Below are 17,177 nucleotides of genomic sequence, written 5' to 3'. Positions count from 1 at the left end.
TCTCTCACTGCATTTCCCACTTTCTCCTTAAACTGTTTTGCTTGCAGCTTGATCTCCGCCAGGCTAACTGTGTTCTCCCGCTTAATGGATTTTTTCTGGCTGCCTTTTCCAGCCTGTGGAAGTTAAAATTACTGTGCATCATCTACAAGTCCGTGCACAGCAGTAAGCAGGACTACTGACTAAGAAACCTTCTTTCCCTCTTTAGCTGTAGCATGAACCTGTTGGAACTGGAGATCCCCAATTGGGGGCCGAAAAGTCAAGAAATACAGTCTTTCTCTTCTCTTCTAATGTCCTCCAATTTGCTGAAAGATCACTCCCTTCATCTGACATGTCTCCAGCACACCCTTTGGGTAGAACTTAAATCCCTACTTTACGCCCTTCGTTATGTCTCATCTTTCATTTCTATACTGCTTGGCAGTTGATCTGAATGTACACATGTCTTTGCTTGTCCCTGTAGAAGTGTAAGCACCACTGATCTTCTGTAAACATTCTTCATGCTCATGCAATCAACTCGACTTGACATGTATTCATGCCATGTAGAGATTACTCTTCGGACCTCCTGGTTAAGATTTGTACTACATAACTAGCTCCTCAAAATCAAAAAAGATTATAAAACACAAGCTTGCAGTCCAGCCACAGTTCGCTAATCAATGTACTAACCTTACACCCAGTGTATTAACTTTTAAATTGAATCCTGCTAATGGCATATTCGCCACTAGGCCACGCTTCATACTTGACACTGAAACCGTTCCTTTCCCTAAACTCTATAAAGAAGCTGAGAAGGGCTATAAGCCCAAATTAAACATTAGTGTATATAATTATGTGGGCATGCAGCATCTGGGCACTGACGGATAACGATTTTACCCTCCTTTTTTGTCCATTTTTCTCCTTTAGGCACACCTACTGAAATTCTTCCGCTGGTGGAAGCCACACTTAAGCACAGCAACAAGAGGAGAAGGAAGGTGTCTGTGGGTAAGAAAATTAAAATGGTGCATCTTTCACAATATCATATTTGTGTACCAAGCTATTGCAGAATCAGGGTAGTAGAAGGTGATGCAGGGTGACACTTGATTCATTCTCCTTACCACTTTATTTGTTACTGTGTCACAGCTATGCAGAACAGTCTTAGGTATGGCAGGTAGGTACCTCCCATTTAGAAACACTTTCTCAGTTGTTCACCCCCAGCCCTGCATGCTTACAACAACCTTATCTATTGTGGCCAACATTTAAGCTTGCGAAATTGTGGCCTGACAGCTACCACTTCCTCCACTGACTCCTGACACCTAATAATCAGACTTCAGTGGAAAAAAAGGTGTCAAGCGCAGGCGTCCTATCAATATTTCAAGGTCCGATATGGATGTCAATATTTAGTAAACTACAGTGAAGAGTAAGAGGACGTGAGGTATTCTGAGGAAAAGCAAGGAATTGTGAGCTTGGAAAGAAATGCTATTACAGCCTAGAATTTCTGCGCTGAGGTGATACGTCCTGTAGGGGATTCTAAGCTAAGTAGAGACATCCTGACATAGGGAGGAAATTCTTGCTAAGGGGATGAACCCTAAAGTATATTCTGAGCAAAACAGAGTGATTCTTGAAAAACAAAAGAATTCTCACCTAAAGCGAGGAGCTCTGCAATAGAGCGGTAATCAGATGGGTTCTGGAATAGTAAGTGAACAGTGGGATAAGCAGATTGATTCAAGAATAAAGGGAGAATCTTACACTAAAGAAAGGGATCTCAGACTAGATAGTAACTCCTTGGATACATAGAGGGATCCTGGAATCGCAAAACAGAATCGTGAGCAAAAAGGGAAATTCTGGAGGGAATTCTGTGCTTAGGAGAAACTTTCTGGAATAAATTGGGAATGCCGAACCAAGGAGAGAAATGTTGATATAACAAGTGAATCCTGAGAGGGATCCTCGAAAAAGGAGGGAATGTAATTATGGGTAGAGAGGAATGACAAATTTATTTATTTATTTAAAACACTTGTATAGCGCGGCTGTCACCTTGCAGGTATCCTGGCGCTGGAAAATAACTCCTAAGGTGGAAGGCAGTGGGAGCAACAAAGAGAGGTAACCAGAGTTTAACATTTAGGGAAAAGCCATGTTTTGATCCGCTTTCTGAAAGGAAGATACCCTGAGGTGAGAATGTCATGGAAAAATCAGGAATCCTGAGCTACGGGGTACATCCTGGAGAAAATCCTGAGCTAAGGAGAGAGATCCTAAAAAGAATTTTAAGCTAAGAAGATGGTTCCTAGAATATAGAGTGCATGCTGGGAAGCAAATTCTGAGTTCAAGATTGGATTTGAGGAATAGTGATGGAATCCTTAACTAAAATTAGAAAATATAAGATAGCAAAAGTACTTGGATATAGAAAGGAACTTGTGATAACTCTTACATTTATTTTTAATGATGTTCTCAGCCGTGTTTGGTGTAGCCCTACCAAGGAAGTGATCTGGAGGACTGAATCAAAAGCACCCAGATTATTTTAGAAAGCATGCATCCTGTTTCCCACCTCAAGTGAACTTCATGGATGTTCAACCATGTAGAATATACACAGTATCCAGGCACCCTAAGGCGTCCCTAGATAACAATGTTTATTTTTATTTTAGATTGTGTCTGTTTATTACTAGTAAATTAAATTGTGCCATAGAACGATGCACCCAATTCTATTATTGTTTTCCATGGAAAAGCATACGCTTCATAAATTATTTCTGGAGAAGGATGCCAGCTTTATCAGTCTGAGCTGAGTGCATTAGGGTTGTGCCCCTTGTTTGATGTCTTCGTTGTGCTCTGTCTCATCAGCATCATCTGTGTGTGACAAGGAGGAAGAAGAGAATGATAACCAGGAACCAAGTCAGAGTCTTATGTACTTAGGAGATCAATTTGAAGATGAGGAGAAGCAGTCTGGAGAAGGCCCTCCGCCTGATGCCATTCACCACTGCGATACAGAAAAAGGGCAGGCGTCAGGTTACTCTGGGTATGACGATCTCACTGATGAGGAAGAGAAGAAGGAAGGCTTGCTGTCCTTCCTGGTCTACAGGACATACTGGAATGCAGTGGGCACACCTTTGGCCTGTGCCATCCTATGCTTCTTCTTCCTAGCGCAAGGTAACTCAAGACTCTTATTTTGTTCACTTAAACACTCTGCAGTTGCAATATGTGGGACTATTAAAGCATCACAATCGAGTATTAGCTGACTTCATTGTTTTGAAAATTGCAAAAAACACAGTTGATGGACAGAATGTAGAACAATGTCATACATTCACCCCAGTACAAGGATCTGGGCCTAAATTCATCGTTTTTTTGCACTCCACACCACCCTGGGTTAGACACTGGCTATATGCAAATCAGCTCTGACCCTGTGCCTCGTGGGAACAGTCCAGTCCGAACTACCAAGCCATGTCTTTCCCAGACCGGAATCAAGCATCCAAGGACCGGTTTCTGGCTATCAGCTTTCATCAGCCTGGATAGCTTGACTCCAGTGGTGTGGAGAGCCTGGGACTCACGTCTGAGTATACCCAGCACACTCGGGGTGAAAATTGCAAAAAACACAGTTGATGGACAGAATGTAGAACAATGTCATACATTCACCCCAGTACAAGGATCTGGGCCTAAATCCATCGTTTTTTTGCACTCCACACCACCCTGGGTTAGACACTGCCTATATGCAAATCAGCTCTGACCCTGTGCCTCATGGGAACAGTCCAGTCCGAACTACCAAGCCATGTCTTTCCCAGACCGGAATCAAGCATCCAAGGACCGGTTTCTGGCTATCAGCCTTCATCCGCCTGGGTAGCTTGACTCCAGTGGTGTGGAGAGCCTGGGACTCCCGTCTGAGTATACCCAGCACACTCGGGGTGAAAATTGCAAAAAAACACAGTTGATGGACAGAATGTAGAACAATGTCATACATTCACCCCAGTACAAGGATCTGGGCCTAAATCCATAGTTTGTTTGCACTCCACACCACCCTGGGTTAGACACTGGCTATATGCAAATCAGCTCTGACCCTGTGCCTCATGGGAACAGTCCAGTCCGAACTACCAAGCCATGTCTTTCCCAGACCGGAATCAAGCATCCAAGGACCGGTTTCTGGCTATCAGCCTTCATCCGCCTGGATAGCTTGACTCCAGTGGTGTGGAGAGCCTGGGACTCCCGTCTGAGTATACCCAGCACACTCGGGGTGAAAATTGCAAAAAACACAGTTGATGGACAGAATGTAGAACAATGTCATACATTCACCCCAGTACAAGGATCTGGGCCTAAATCCATCGTTTTTTTGCACTCCACACCACCCTGGGTTAGACACTGGCTATATGCAAATCAGCTCTGACCCTGTGCCTCATGGGAACAGTCCAGTCCGAACTACCAAGCCATGTCTTTCCCAGACCGGAATCAAGCATCCAAGGACCGGTTTCTGGCTATCAACCTTCATCAGCCTGGATAGCTTGACTCCAGTGGTGTGGAGAGCCTGGGACTCACGTCTGAGTATACCCAGCACACTCAGGGTGAAAATTGCAAAAAACACAGTTGATGGACAGAATGTAGAACAATGTCATACATTCACCCCAGTACAAGGATCCGGGCCTAAATCAATCTTTTTTTTGCACTCCACACCACCCTGGGTTAGACACTGGCTATATGCAAATCAGCTCTGACCCTGTGACTCATGGGAACAGTCCAGTCCGAACTACCAAGCCATGTCTTTCCCAGACCGGAATCAAGCATCCAAGGACCGGTTTCTGGCTATCAGCCTTCATCAGCCTGGATAGCTTGACTCCAGTGGTGTGGAGAGCCTGGGACTCACGTCTGAGTATACCCAGCACACTCGGGGTGAAAATTGCAAAAAGCACAGTTGATGGACAGAATGTAGAACAATGTCATACATTCACCCCAATACAAGGATCTGGGCCTAAATCCATCGTTTTTTTGCACTCCACACCACCCTGGGTTAGACACTGGCTATATGCAAATCAGCTCTGACCCTGTGCCTCATGGGAACAGTCCAGTCCGAACTACCAAGCCATGTCTTTCCCAGACCGGAATCAAGCATCCAAGGACCGGTTTCTGGCTATCAGCCTTCATCCGCCTGGATAGCTTGACTCCAGTGGTGTGGAGAGCCTGGGACTCACGTCTGAGTATACCCAGCACACTCAGGGTGAAAATTGCAAAAAACACAGTTGATGGACAGAATGTAGAACAATGTCATACATTCACCCCAGTACAAGGATCCGGGCCTAAATCAATCTTTTTTTTGCACTCCACACCACCCTGGGTTAGACACTGGCTATATGCAAATCAGCTCTGACCCTGTGACTCATGGGAACAGTCCAGTCCGAACTACCAAGCCATGTCTTTCCCAGACCGGAATCAAGCATCCAAGGACCGGTTTCTGGCTATCAGCCTTCATCAGCCTGGATAGCTTGACTCCAGTGGTGTGGAGAGCCTGGGACTCACGTCTGAGTATACCCAGCACACTCGGGGTGAAAATTGCAAAAAGCACAGTTGATGGACAGAATGTAGAACAATGTCATACATTCACCCCAGTACAAGGATCTGGGCCTAAATCCATCGTTTTTTTGCACTCCACACCACCCTGGGTTAGACACTGGCTATATGCAAATCAGCTCTGACCCTGTGCCTCATGGGAACAGTCCAGTCCAAACTACCAAGCCATGTCTTTCCCAGACCGGAATCAAGCATTGAAGGACCGGTTTCTGGCTATCAGCCTTCATCAGCCTGGATAGCTTGACTCCAGTGGTGTGGAGAGCCTGGGACTCACGTCTGAGTATACCCAGCACACTAGGGGTGAAAATTGCAAAAAAACACAATTGATTGACAGAATGTAGAACAATGTCATACATTCACCCCAGTACAAGGATCTGGGCCTAAATCCATCGTTTTTGTCATTCATTGTTTTGAAAACAGATTTTATTGGCATTTATTGCACATAACACTCTCGGAAGCTTTCTACATCTTAAGTATCAAACATTTGTTCCATAGTATACATTACATTTTTCTCTCATTCTTCCTTGTCAATATCTGTTCAGATTAAATTGGTCAACAGGTTCAACCAGTTGTAACTTTCAATTCCCCCCACCCCCCTTAAAGAGTTGCTTAGTGTCTGGTGTATGTGTCAGCGGTGTGTGCTACTCTTTCATCTATCCATGCTGTTCTTACTGTGGACGATGCTTGGTAGGTGGGCGGGGGTGAGGGATAGTGGGGGCTGTCATATCTCTCTCCGCGGCATAGGGCCTTTACCTCGCTCGTATCTCCAGTGTCCCTATTTCATTATCCCTGTTCTGTGGTGGCGAATCCGGCTGGTCATCTGCTGTATCATCTAGGTTTGGTGTTTGTAGGTTATTCACTAGGTTTCCCCAGGCCCTCGCTGTTTCTAGGTTTCCTACGCCTCTGTTAGATGCGAGCAGTAAGACTCTATTTTCTGTAGCTGCCCATTTCTCCATTTCCCTTCTCCAGCTCCCTATTTGGGGGCCTCTTGCAGACTTCCAATTCTTTGTAATTTCCCTTTTCGCAAGTACAAATACTAAGTCTTGGAATCTCCGAGTAGTCTTTGTCTTGGCAGTGTGTGGGAACCAGTGAAGTATACAGCAGCGCGGTGTGTGCTCAATCTCCCTATCTATGACGCTCTCAACAGTGACTAGTACCTCCTCCCAGAATTCCCTCAAGCCTGGGCAATCCCACAGAATGTGCAGGATCTGTGCCTCCTCATTCCCACATCGTGGGCATGCCACTTCCTCCATTTGGAAGTAGCTCCTCATTCTGGCTGGCGTTGGGTATGCCCTATGAAGCACGTAGTAGTTTATGAGCTTGAACCTTGTGTTCCTAGAGACCTTCAGGGTGCGTTCTACAATAGCATCCTAGTCTTTCGCTACAATTGGTACCCCTGTCTTCCTCCCACTGTGCTCTCAGTTTCTCCATGGACCTCCGAGCATCCCGCCTGATGGCTCGGTATATACAAGAGACTGTTTTTATCCTACCTGCAGAAAGGACTACATATCTACAGCAATCTAGCACTCTAGGTTCAGTCGCCCCCATCGTCCAGTGTTTTCGGAATGCCGCCGTAACAGCTCTGTGTAGTAGGAAATGTCCTAGTGGGAAGTTGAACTCCTCTCGTAGGTCCTCGAATGGAAGCATTTGGGTTTCTCTAAAGAGGTCTCCGACTACTTTCAGCCATGCTTCCTTCCAGTCCTCTAGCCCAGCCCAGTTCCCTCCATGCGGTAATTGGTGGAGCATATCGATGGGAATGTCTGGAGAGTAGGGGACACTGCAGCCCGATCTTGCCCATCTCGCCCAGCACCTCGTAATTACCGTCACCTCATCAGTCTTCCTATGGGGCCTCTGTCTCAGCCTTAACAGTATTTTCGTTAGGACTTTGGGTTCTGGGGCAAATGGTTCTTGCACCCTCTCTGGGTTTCTGCTGCTCGCCAGCCATCTACGAACCTTTGCAGCTGTGCTGCCAGGTAGTAAGTTTCGAGGTCAGGGACCGCTAGCCCTCCCGTGGCTGTAAAGAGCTGCAGCGTACTTAGTGCCACTCATCTGCGCCCCACCCCCCACAAAAAAGTTAGGATCTGTGAGTTTAGTTCACGGAATGTCGCAAATGGGATCCAAATCGGGAGTGTCCCAACTATGTATAGCAGATAGGGCAGCGCAACCATCTTCAGGAGGGCCACCCTGCCTGCCACTGACAGCGGAAGGGACCCACAAAAGTATATGGAGGCGCAGAGAGCGCGTATCCCCCTTCCCACGTTACCCTCTACCAGGTCCGCCATGTCATGGTATATCGTCAATCCCAGATATCCTAGGCATGTGGGCTCCCACCGCAAGGTCCACAGATCTTCTGGAGGTCGTCCAGTAGGCGTCACAGGGAATACCTTAGATTTCTGCCAGCTTACTCGCAATCACGAAAGTGCTCCAAATTCTTCTAACATACCCTGCCCCCCCTGCAAATCTCCACCTGTATTTTGCAGAAAGAGGAGTAAGTCATCTGCATAGAGTGTTATGAGATGGTATATGCCATTGATCGCCAGCTCCGCATAGTCCAGTCCAGTTCTGGCCGACACACCAGCGGTTCCATGGCTAGTGCGAATAAAGCAGGAGAGAGAGGGCATCCCTATCGAGTCCCTCTCTCTACCCTCATGCTCCGGGAGATCCCTTTCCCCGTCCACACCCTCGCCCTGGGTACCGCGTATAGCAGTTTAACCCATTTTATGAATCCCGCTCCTAGGCCCATCACTTCCAAAATTCTATAGAGGTATTGCCATTCTAGGCTGTCAAATGCTTTTTCGATATCTACAGCAAATATTGCAGCTTCGTGTTTGGCATAGTCTTCTGCCCTCATTATGGCCATGAGGTTCCTGGTGTTAATGGCAGGATTCCTTTGTGGTATGAATCCCGTTTGGTCTGAGTGCTCTAGCTGTGGCATGTGGGGTAGCAATCTATTCGCTATAATTTTGCTTAATATTTTATAGTTCATATTCAGCATGGACAGCGGTCCATATGCAGTTTTATCATGGGGTAGTTTTCTGGCTTAAGTACAGGGATTATTAAGGCTTCCCTTGTAGTATCTGGCAGGTTGGCACTGCTCTCTTGCTTTCCGGTATAATACAACCAGCTTAGGGGCAAGCTCTTCAGCATATGTCGTGTAGAACTTCCCCCCAAGTCCTCTGCTTCCCCAGGCTCTAGCTGAGGGAGTTCCAGCTCATCAAGGTAATCTCCAAGTGTCTCTCCACAGCTCCCCATGACACTGCTGTATCAGCTGGTATAGTATTTGGCAAAGATGTCATTGATATCGTCTTGTGTGTCTTCTGCACTTATCGTCGTCCTCCAATTCTACCGTCAATGACCCCCTGTTGTGTGGTTGGCGACCCACGCCAGCAATGAGCCTGATTTATCGCGTTCCACATGCATGCGGTCTAGATATTATTTATAGTCAAAGGCTCGTAGTCTCTTTTGTCTGTCGCTTCACAGTCTTGCACGATTCTAGGAGTGTATGTTGCAGATCAGGGCGCTCCGGTCTTTTCCTCGCTATCCTTCCTAGCTCCTTTTCAGCAGTTATACCTTCCGCTGTGAGTGTACTGATCCCTGTTATCTCTGCTATACAATGGCCTCTGAAAACTGCCTTAAAGGCATCCCATTCTGGGAGTGGAGAGGACGCCGTCCCTTCATTGTCTTGAAAAGATTGTGTGATCTTTTCACTGGCTCCTTCTTTGAAGACCTGGTCTTCCAATGTCTCGGGCGCAGTCGCCAAGTAGGGATGGACGGAGCCCGACTCACCCAGCTGAGGCCCAGTAATAGGGGGTTATAATCGGATATCGTCCTTGCCAGGTATTCAGTACTTTTCACCTGCCCATCTGCCCATGCATGTTTGGTGTGTCAGGTGTGCATTGGAACGTATCCAACCGTGTGTGTACCTCATGCGTTGACGAAAAGAATGAGTAGTCTCTGTCCTAGGGGTGTAGAGTTCTCCATGACTCCACCAGTCCTTAATGTCCCTGCTAGTCTCGAAACGTCCGTGCATGACGGACCGTTGGGAAGTCCGGCAACGGCGGGTGCGACCTATTCAAGTCAACATCAGCAATGGCATTAAAGTCTCCGCCCATGAGAATTGCGGTCGTCAGGTAGGGGGTCAACTGTTGGGATAGTCGCATTAAAAATTGGGGTTGGTCCTCATTTGGGGCATACACAGTGACAGTGCTCACTTCTTTACCCTCCAGTCTCCCTCTCAGTGCCACATATCGGGCCTCTGGGTCTATTAGTTTGCTGGTGACCTGAAATGGAACTCCTGCCCTCACCCAGGTCATGGCGCCCCCCTGGCGAACGCAGAATATTTAGTGTAGAATGTTTGTCCCCGCCATCTCTTCTGCAGAGCTTGGCCCTCCTTTGCCGTGAGGTGTGCTTCCTGGAGGAGAGCTATATGTATCCCCCGTCTATTGAGGTAAGAAAAGATTTTATACCGTTTGGTCATCGTATGTATGCCCCGTATATTCCAGGTTAAGCACTTATACTTCGTGTCAACTGTCATCTCCCAGTTTCTTCTTTTAGCACCCACCCGTCGACTCCAGTACTCTTCTCGCACAGACCAGATGTGCCATCTCACAACCATTGAAATGAGTAGATTGTGCAACTCGTGTTTCCCTTCTCAACAATTCAACCACATTATAACTAAGTCCCCAACGCCCCTTCCCCAGGACAAGTAGGCAAAACCCTCCCACCCAAACCAAATAGTCCAGTTCCTGGACTGTCGGCCACAAAGTTAGGGGGTTAGTCTATGGGTTCTTCTGACGCGTCCGCCTGCCAGCCCGCCGTTCAGCACACGTATTGCATTAAATCATCTGTGTGCTCAAGGTCTCTCTCTCTCGCCTTCCTCCTCATTGTAGCTCTCCTACCTTCATCTTAAGATGATCTTCTCTGTTGTACAAGGTGTCACGATGGGGAGCTCGCTACTCTGCGCCTCAGAGATGCTAGAGTCCCACTCAGAACTCGAGTACGTACCTGATCCGCCTATTTCTGAATTGCCTCGGTGAGTTCCTTTCCACTGATAGAGCTACCACTTGCATAGCATTCTGCCGTTCCAGTTGTGTCTCCGCCTGCGTCGGCGCCAGTGTGCCCCGCCTAGCACCCTTACTACGACATCTCCTGCGTCGGTTCCCCCGTTGTCCCAGGTCTTTTGGTGGTGATATTCCGTGATGCTGCTCCAGCCATGTTCATGTCTCCTGTGGAGAGGTGAAGCATTCCGTTCCGCCCGGGGTGGACACGTAGTTTTGCAGGGTACTGCATTGCATATTTGTATTCTAGTTGGCGGAGTTTGGCTTTGACACCCATGAAGGAGCTCCTTTGTTGTGGGCCATCCCTCGAGAAGTCCGGGAATAGGCGCACCACTACATTGTTGACTTTTATTTCGCCTTTCCGTCGGGCTTGTGCCAGTATATGGTCACTGTCACGATAATGTAGCAGTCTCGCTATCACCGGTCGTGGTGGTGCCCTCGGCGCAGGTGGCCTTGCCAGCACTTGGTGCACTGTTTCCAAGGCATAGAATGGCGAGAGGCTGCGCGAAGCCACCCCTCAAAGTACCCCACCATGTACTTTCCTTCTATTTTCTCAGGGAAATCCTTTATTCTCACGTTGTTTCCTCTGGATCGGTTTTCCGCGTCTTCCGCCCTGAGTTTAAGCACTCTCACCTTCGATTCCAGCCCTGCGAGTTGCTCTTTCAGTTCCGTGACCTCCGGAGCCGTGTCAGAGAGTTGACGCTCATTGGCCGTAACTCTTTCCTTGAGGTGTCTGTGATCATCTCGCAGTAATCGCAGATCAGCCGCTATCGAGTCAATTTCAGTCTCTAGCTTCTCGCTCAAGGCATTAATTGCCTGCAGGATATCCTGTAGAGTCGGACTCTCAGGCGCATTCAGTGTTGCGGGTAGCGTCGCTCCCTCCTCCGAGGGTATGTCTGTTTGCGCATTCTCCTTCTCTTTCCTCTTAATCTGCTTCCCCATTCTCTGCGTGGTATGTCAATGAGAGCCCTGTTCCCCTGATATGGGGGAAAAATCCTGTTGGCTCCTACAGGGGACTCTGTATCGGGCCTCCGGCTACATGCAGTCGGTGTAGCATGGGTCTTGGTGCTCTGCGCCATTCGTCAAACCAGCTTCTCCTGTGTGTTGCGGTCTGTCACCCTCTTGTAAGTTGTATGGGGAGGCGCCGCACATTGATCATTCCCACCACAGCCACGTCTGTTGTAGTTCTGGGTGTAAGGCCCTTGTTACAGGTCATCTGCCTGCGTGGTCCGTGTGTGGCAGTCAGGCTATGGGGAAAATGGGGGGGGGGGGACCTTATCCGCAGACCTGTCAGTGGGTATTCGGGCGGGTTCAGCTTGTTGCGGGCATGCCCCCGTCTCTTCATCCCGCCCCCTCTCCCCACTGTCCTGTCTGGGCGTTCCTGCTACAAGAGTTTCAGCTCCTTTCAGCATCAGCGGCACACTCTGGCGCTCCTTTCGGTCTTGTGCAGCAACCAATCCGTAGTATTGAATGTCCCCACATTATCGCTCTCCAGGGCAGAGCCTGTGCCACACTGCCAGTTCAACGTTTCAGGTCTCTGCCACAGCTATCTACGCCTGAACCAGCCCTTAGTTAGCGGGAACTCCCACCGCCAGTCATCGCCGCCATCTTGTCTTTGCGCAGTCGTCTGTCTCGCTGCACATATCCTTGGGCGTTGTCAGGGCCCGTTATGCGCTGTTGCTTCTATAGGCCCTGATCTGTTGGTGTCTCCTTGCCTGGTATGGTAGGGGTCGTGATCGTCAGGTCGCCCCCTACCATTCTGCTGTGTAGGCGCCTCTGTCAGTGGCTCTCCCAGGGTGCCACTGCTCCTTGGCGGGCTACGCGCTGGTGCTCCCGCTCATCTGCCACGCTTACCCACTTGTCAGGTGTGAGTTGCCCCCAGCTCATCTGGGCCATTACACCTTCATAATATCAGTGCATCAGCGGGACTCCGCCGGCTGGTTCCATCACGATCTCCAGGTTTTCGGTGCCGTCGTGTGCCGCCATTTTTCATGTCCTGCTGCCTCCGCTGCGGAGTCTTGTCCTTCGCTGTTCTCCATGCGGTAGCAATGCTCAGGGGTCCACTTTGTCCCATGTCTGATCCAGGGGTGTGGGGCTACAAGCAATGGTACTTCGGTACTCCATGGGCTGTCAGGATGGGTCCGAACAGCGGCCGGCGGGATGGAGTTCACGGGCTCTCCCGCCTACTCCATCGGCGTCCAAGCCACGCCCCGTATTAGCTGACTTAATTATCCAATATGCTAGAATGTGTAGTTAATGATTGAATGGGAAAGTTTGTAGAGTGCGCAAAAGCATAAATCATAGCTTATCTGTACTGTGTGTATAATGTGCCGAGCAATAGGGAGGAGTGTTTCGATAAGGGAGTAAAGTAGGCAGATTTTACCACCCTACACCTTAAGAAGCATTAGCATTGATAGTCTTGGAAGCTGACCAGGTCCAAGTGAAAATTCCTCTGAAAAACCATCAACTGTAATTTTTAGAGAGGATGTTTATAGTATTTGTCAGGTGTAGGTGTTTTTATTGAGTCAGATTTTGAATGAAGTGAAAGAGGGTCCGGTCTCACCTTGATTATATTATCCCAGATCCTGTGTGTGCAGCCTGAGAAAAAGCTGTTTTAAGTGGTCTTGTTGCAGTGTGTGATTTCAAGGTGTAAGTATATTGTGTTCCGGAGTTTCATATGACTACCTGATAAAGTTAGATTCTTCCTTAGATAGTGTGTTGTGTTTAGTTTAACTACTTTTTGAAGTTATAGATTCTGGTCTAAATGTACAACCTGCTTGCAAACGGACCAAATAAGTTTGATTGTCATAGGGGTAACATAGTCACATTTGTACCTGGTCTTGCAGCTGTGTTTGTGATCCTTCGTCATTGGATAACCTTGCCAGTGGACTCTTAATGCATAGTACATATCCACCCTGTGTCAATGCTAGAAAGACACCAGGTCATATTGCACTCCAGAAGGTGCTAGGACCTTCAGGTGTGTCTCCTCTAACTGCCCTACATTTGCTATATGTAAGTTACATTTTTTTTTAATTTTTTATAAAGATATCACTCTCTTAATGTTTGTGTGAATATTGTGCCATATTGTATCTGTCCTCCAAACTTTACTGCAGATCTCTGCTACCGGGGGAACAGTCAAGTATACCCAGCTTAATTATCACTAGTGACCTTAAATGTCCACTGAACAAGAAAACCGATGTTAGCTCTCTCTGTCCTCGATGAGCCTTTATTAGGTCTCTTGTCATAGATAATCATTGAGAAGTCTTCTTAATTCAGCTAATTTCTAAGTGGAGAAGGGTGGCTCAATGATTAGAGCGGCAGACCCTGATGCAGAGGTCTATCCCGGGACCTGGGTTCAATTCCCCACCTCGGCGGGTCTTGGGCTCAAAATTCCACTGACCTGATAATCCTCGCCTCTGTGCCTATTCCAATCATGGAGTCCCACTCTGCAACTCTGGGCAATAGCTTGCTTAATCTCCACAACATTTAATACAATAGAGCCACCCAATATTCCCGCAGGGACTGGGTATTATCAATAACAATTAAACAGGTGTCCCTGTAGGATTTATTCCAATTCTATTCAGTAGATAAATAATATTGCCACAGAAGTGGTCATCAGTTTGAACTAGAGCAAGGAAAAAAGAAAACAGATTTAAACTGTTTTTTATTTCTCAAAATTGTTTCTTTTTTTGAATCTTTTTTTCTTTTTCATACACAAATCTAAAATATGGCAACATGAATACTACTATACAGGTAACAAAAAATCCTCAGTAGTATCAGGCAACTTTTGCTATACACATGAAAAACTAAATATCATGTCGAAGACAGCACTTTACAGGAATACAGTTATTTGGTACTCAAAACAATGTAATAGCAGTAAGCAAAACGTTGCCAGGCGTCGACGTTTCGGTCCTTATTTGGTTAAAACAATCCATAGGACCATCTTCAGGACCATGCGCTGCACATATTAATCCAGGACCTCCAGCCGGAAGTCAACAGGTTATGCACTGCATAAACCTACTGTCTAGAAATGTAGATGTTATCTTTCAAAATCCAAATTCCAACTCCAATGATTTAAGTGGAAAACAATGTGGACCAAGGGCGAGATTACAGCATTAGTCCAAGTCACTCGCAACACTCAATGGCGTCAATGAGGCAGCCGTCGTCAACAACTCCGTATCGGCATCTCTTTACATTGTTTTGAGTACCAAATAACTGTATTCCTGTAAAGTGCTGTCTTCGACATGATATTTAGTTTTTCATGTGTATAGCAAAAGTTGCCTGATACTACTGAGGATTTTTTGTTACCTGTATAGTAGTATTCATGTTGCCATATTTTAGATTTGTGTATGAAAAAGAAAAAAAGATTCAAAAAAAGAAACAATTTTGAGAAATAAAAAACAGTTTAAATCTGTTTTCTTTTTTCCTTGCTCTAGTTCAAACTGATGACCACTTCTGTGGCAATATTATTTATCTACTGAATAGAATTGGAATAAATCCTACAGGGACACCTGTTTAATCTCCACAACGGCCCCCACAACGCTAAGGATGCCTGGCCTCCACCTTGGGGGTGCCCAGGAGTGGACGCCTCACAGGGAAAGCCAGGATGGGTTCCACAGCGGTATTTGTAGAAGCGCCTTGAGACCCTGGCGGGTGAGTAGTGCGCTATACAAGTATCAATTTACATTTTTACAATTTACAATTTACAAGTACCCCCTCTATCTAGGCTAATCTATATGTCAGATTAGGGATATGACCTCTCTTTCGTTATCTAGCTCATCTTTGTGATCACCTCCCTTCCTTATTAAACTTGGTGGCTTAAGAAGAAAAGGTCAGGGCACCTCAGCATCCAAGACAAATAACACTATCTCCTCCCTGGTCTTGAGTGATACACAAAGGGTGGAGTCAAAGCGGCATACTGGGATAAAAGAGTTAATAATAGTCACCAAAAAGGGAGTTCTGGGGAGCTGGTAGAGGCTTTCTTGACTTGTAAAGTTGTCCCTCCCAAAAAAGCATGCATGGACCAGATTGAACCACCAATGGATTGCACATCTTGTTTAGACGAGGAACACTCCATGTAAATAAATTCACACATAAATGGAAGTGTTGCCGTACTATTTCCCCAAACTTTGATACTTGTAAACACGCCACTAAAGATGTTTAACACGTCCCCTTTTCTTTGTCCTGCCTATGGTAGATCCAGGCAGAGATGGATCCAACCACTGTGCACTCTCTGAGGTGTGAGGGCATACCGGAAGGTCAATCACATTTTGAGATGGGACACTAGCCGGGTAGTGTATATGGTGTTAGTCAATATCTTTACTCAGTGTGGCTACACAAGAAAAAAAGCAGGGGGCTTTGTTTTAATTGAATATATGTTTGTTTTAATCTTCGATCAGTACTCATTCATATGTCCCCTTATGTTCTTGGGTTGATGTATTAGGGTTCTGTAGCTTTTGTACTTTTACTGGGAAAGTGTCAGCTGCTAAATTTAATTTTCTTTAAACCAAGCCCCCTCTTTATGGTCACTTACGTGTTTAGAAGAAATGGACTGTGAATGGGAACATATCGCTTTAAAGGTTTTAATTGATTTTTATAACTAAAAATGGTTTTATGATTTTAACTATTTTACCAAAACGTGAGTTTGTAAATGTTATTAATCCCTTGTCTATAATGTTTTTATATGCTTTTATGGTTTAAAGAACCAAAATGAAGATGAACTGAACACTGTCTCTTCCTTCTGTTGGGAAATCTGCCCATCACAGCTATCAACAAGTCCTTTACTTTACTAATCTAACAGCCAACATCTTGTTTTCACAGCTTCACGTGAACTCCCTGCATTGTGGATTGCCCACTGGGTATCTATTCTGGCAAATCAAACCAGAAGAAACCTTTCCTTAGAGAACCTGATAGCTCAGTCAAATATTACCTCAACGGCAGACCCAATGTAAGCAATGTATCTTTTATAATTTCAATGCAGACATGTTTCCACAATCAGGTGAGGATGCTATTATTAGTGAACCAGGCCAAATTAAAAGCCCTGAAAGTCAAATACAAGATAAGTGCAAACAATGCCATCTGGTTATATACACCAAACTGTGCTAGGTGCCTGCGACCCATTTTTGCTTGTGATAAAATGGGATCTACCAGTGAAATGCCAGTGTCCAAAGCATTATATTTTGAACAACTCTTTTCTAAGTTTTGTGCTGTTTCATCAGTGTCTGACAAGGCTGGGGAAAGAGCAGACATTCCCCTTTATTAAAGTGCATGGCTTGATGATGTCCTTAGAACTGTGGAATCACTGTTGTACTGCCTGCCCCCACCTTGGCAATTAACTGGCTTAAATCTGGTGAAATTTCCTGGGTGGTAAATGGGTCACCAATATGTAACTTTTCAGGAATCCGGTGCAGCAACTTGATTTCTATGATAAATTCTGATATCTACCGTCAAAGGTCGAAGCTGGAATACAATGATATTTCAACATTCCACAGTATTGAGGCAATTGTCAAAATTCAGTAGGTGCATTATCAGCCCCCATCTCACATCACCTGCCGCATTTGTGTGAGAGATGCTAGTATTTCTTTTATGAGCTACAGTAAACAAAAACAAAAAACT

At 46.3% G+C, this 17,177-nt stretch overlaps 1 protein-coding gene across 2 annotated transcripts in view; it reads left to right on the top strand.

Annotated features, from left to right (window-relative positions):
• Positions 1–17,177, top strand: part of LOC147706825 (ATP-binding cassette sub-family C member 10-like) — an 875,391-nt gene that overhangs the window by 597,568 nt on the left and 260,646 nt on the right. For both annotated transcript variants that reach the window (XM_086925960.1, XM_086925959.1), the window contains exons 12-14: positions 895–972; positions 2,800–3,105; positions 16,383–16,509. In XM_086925960.1, coding sequence (XP_086782086.1) covers positions 895–972; positions 2,800–3,105; positions 16,383–16,509 — 511 coding nt within the window. The remainder of the gene's footprint in view (positions 1–894; positions 973–2,799; positions 3,106–16,382; positions 16,510–17,177) is intronic.

The sequence above is a fragment of the Lissotriton vulgaris genome, chromosome 6 (assembly GCF_964263255.1).
Source record: "Lissotriton vulgaris chromosome 6, aLisVul1.2, whole genome shotgun sequence".
In the NCBI taxonomy this organism is placed as follows: Eukaryota; Metazoa; Chordata; class Amphibia; order Caudata; family Salamandridae; genus Lissotriton; species Lissotriton vulgaris.
This window is presented reverse-complemented; position numbering and strand designations above follow the sequence as displayed.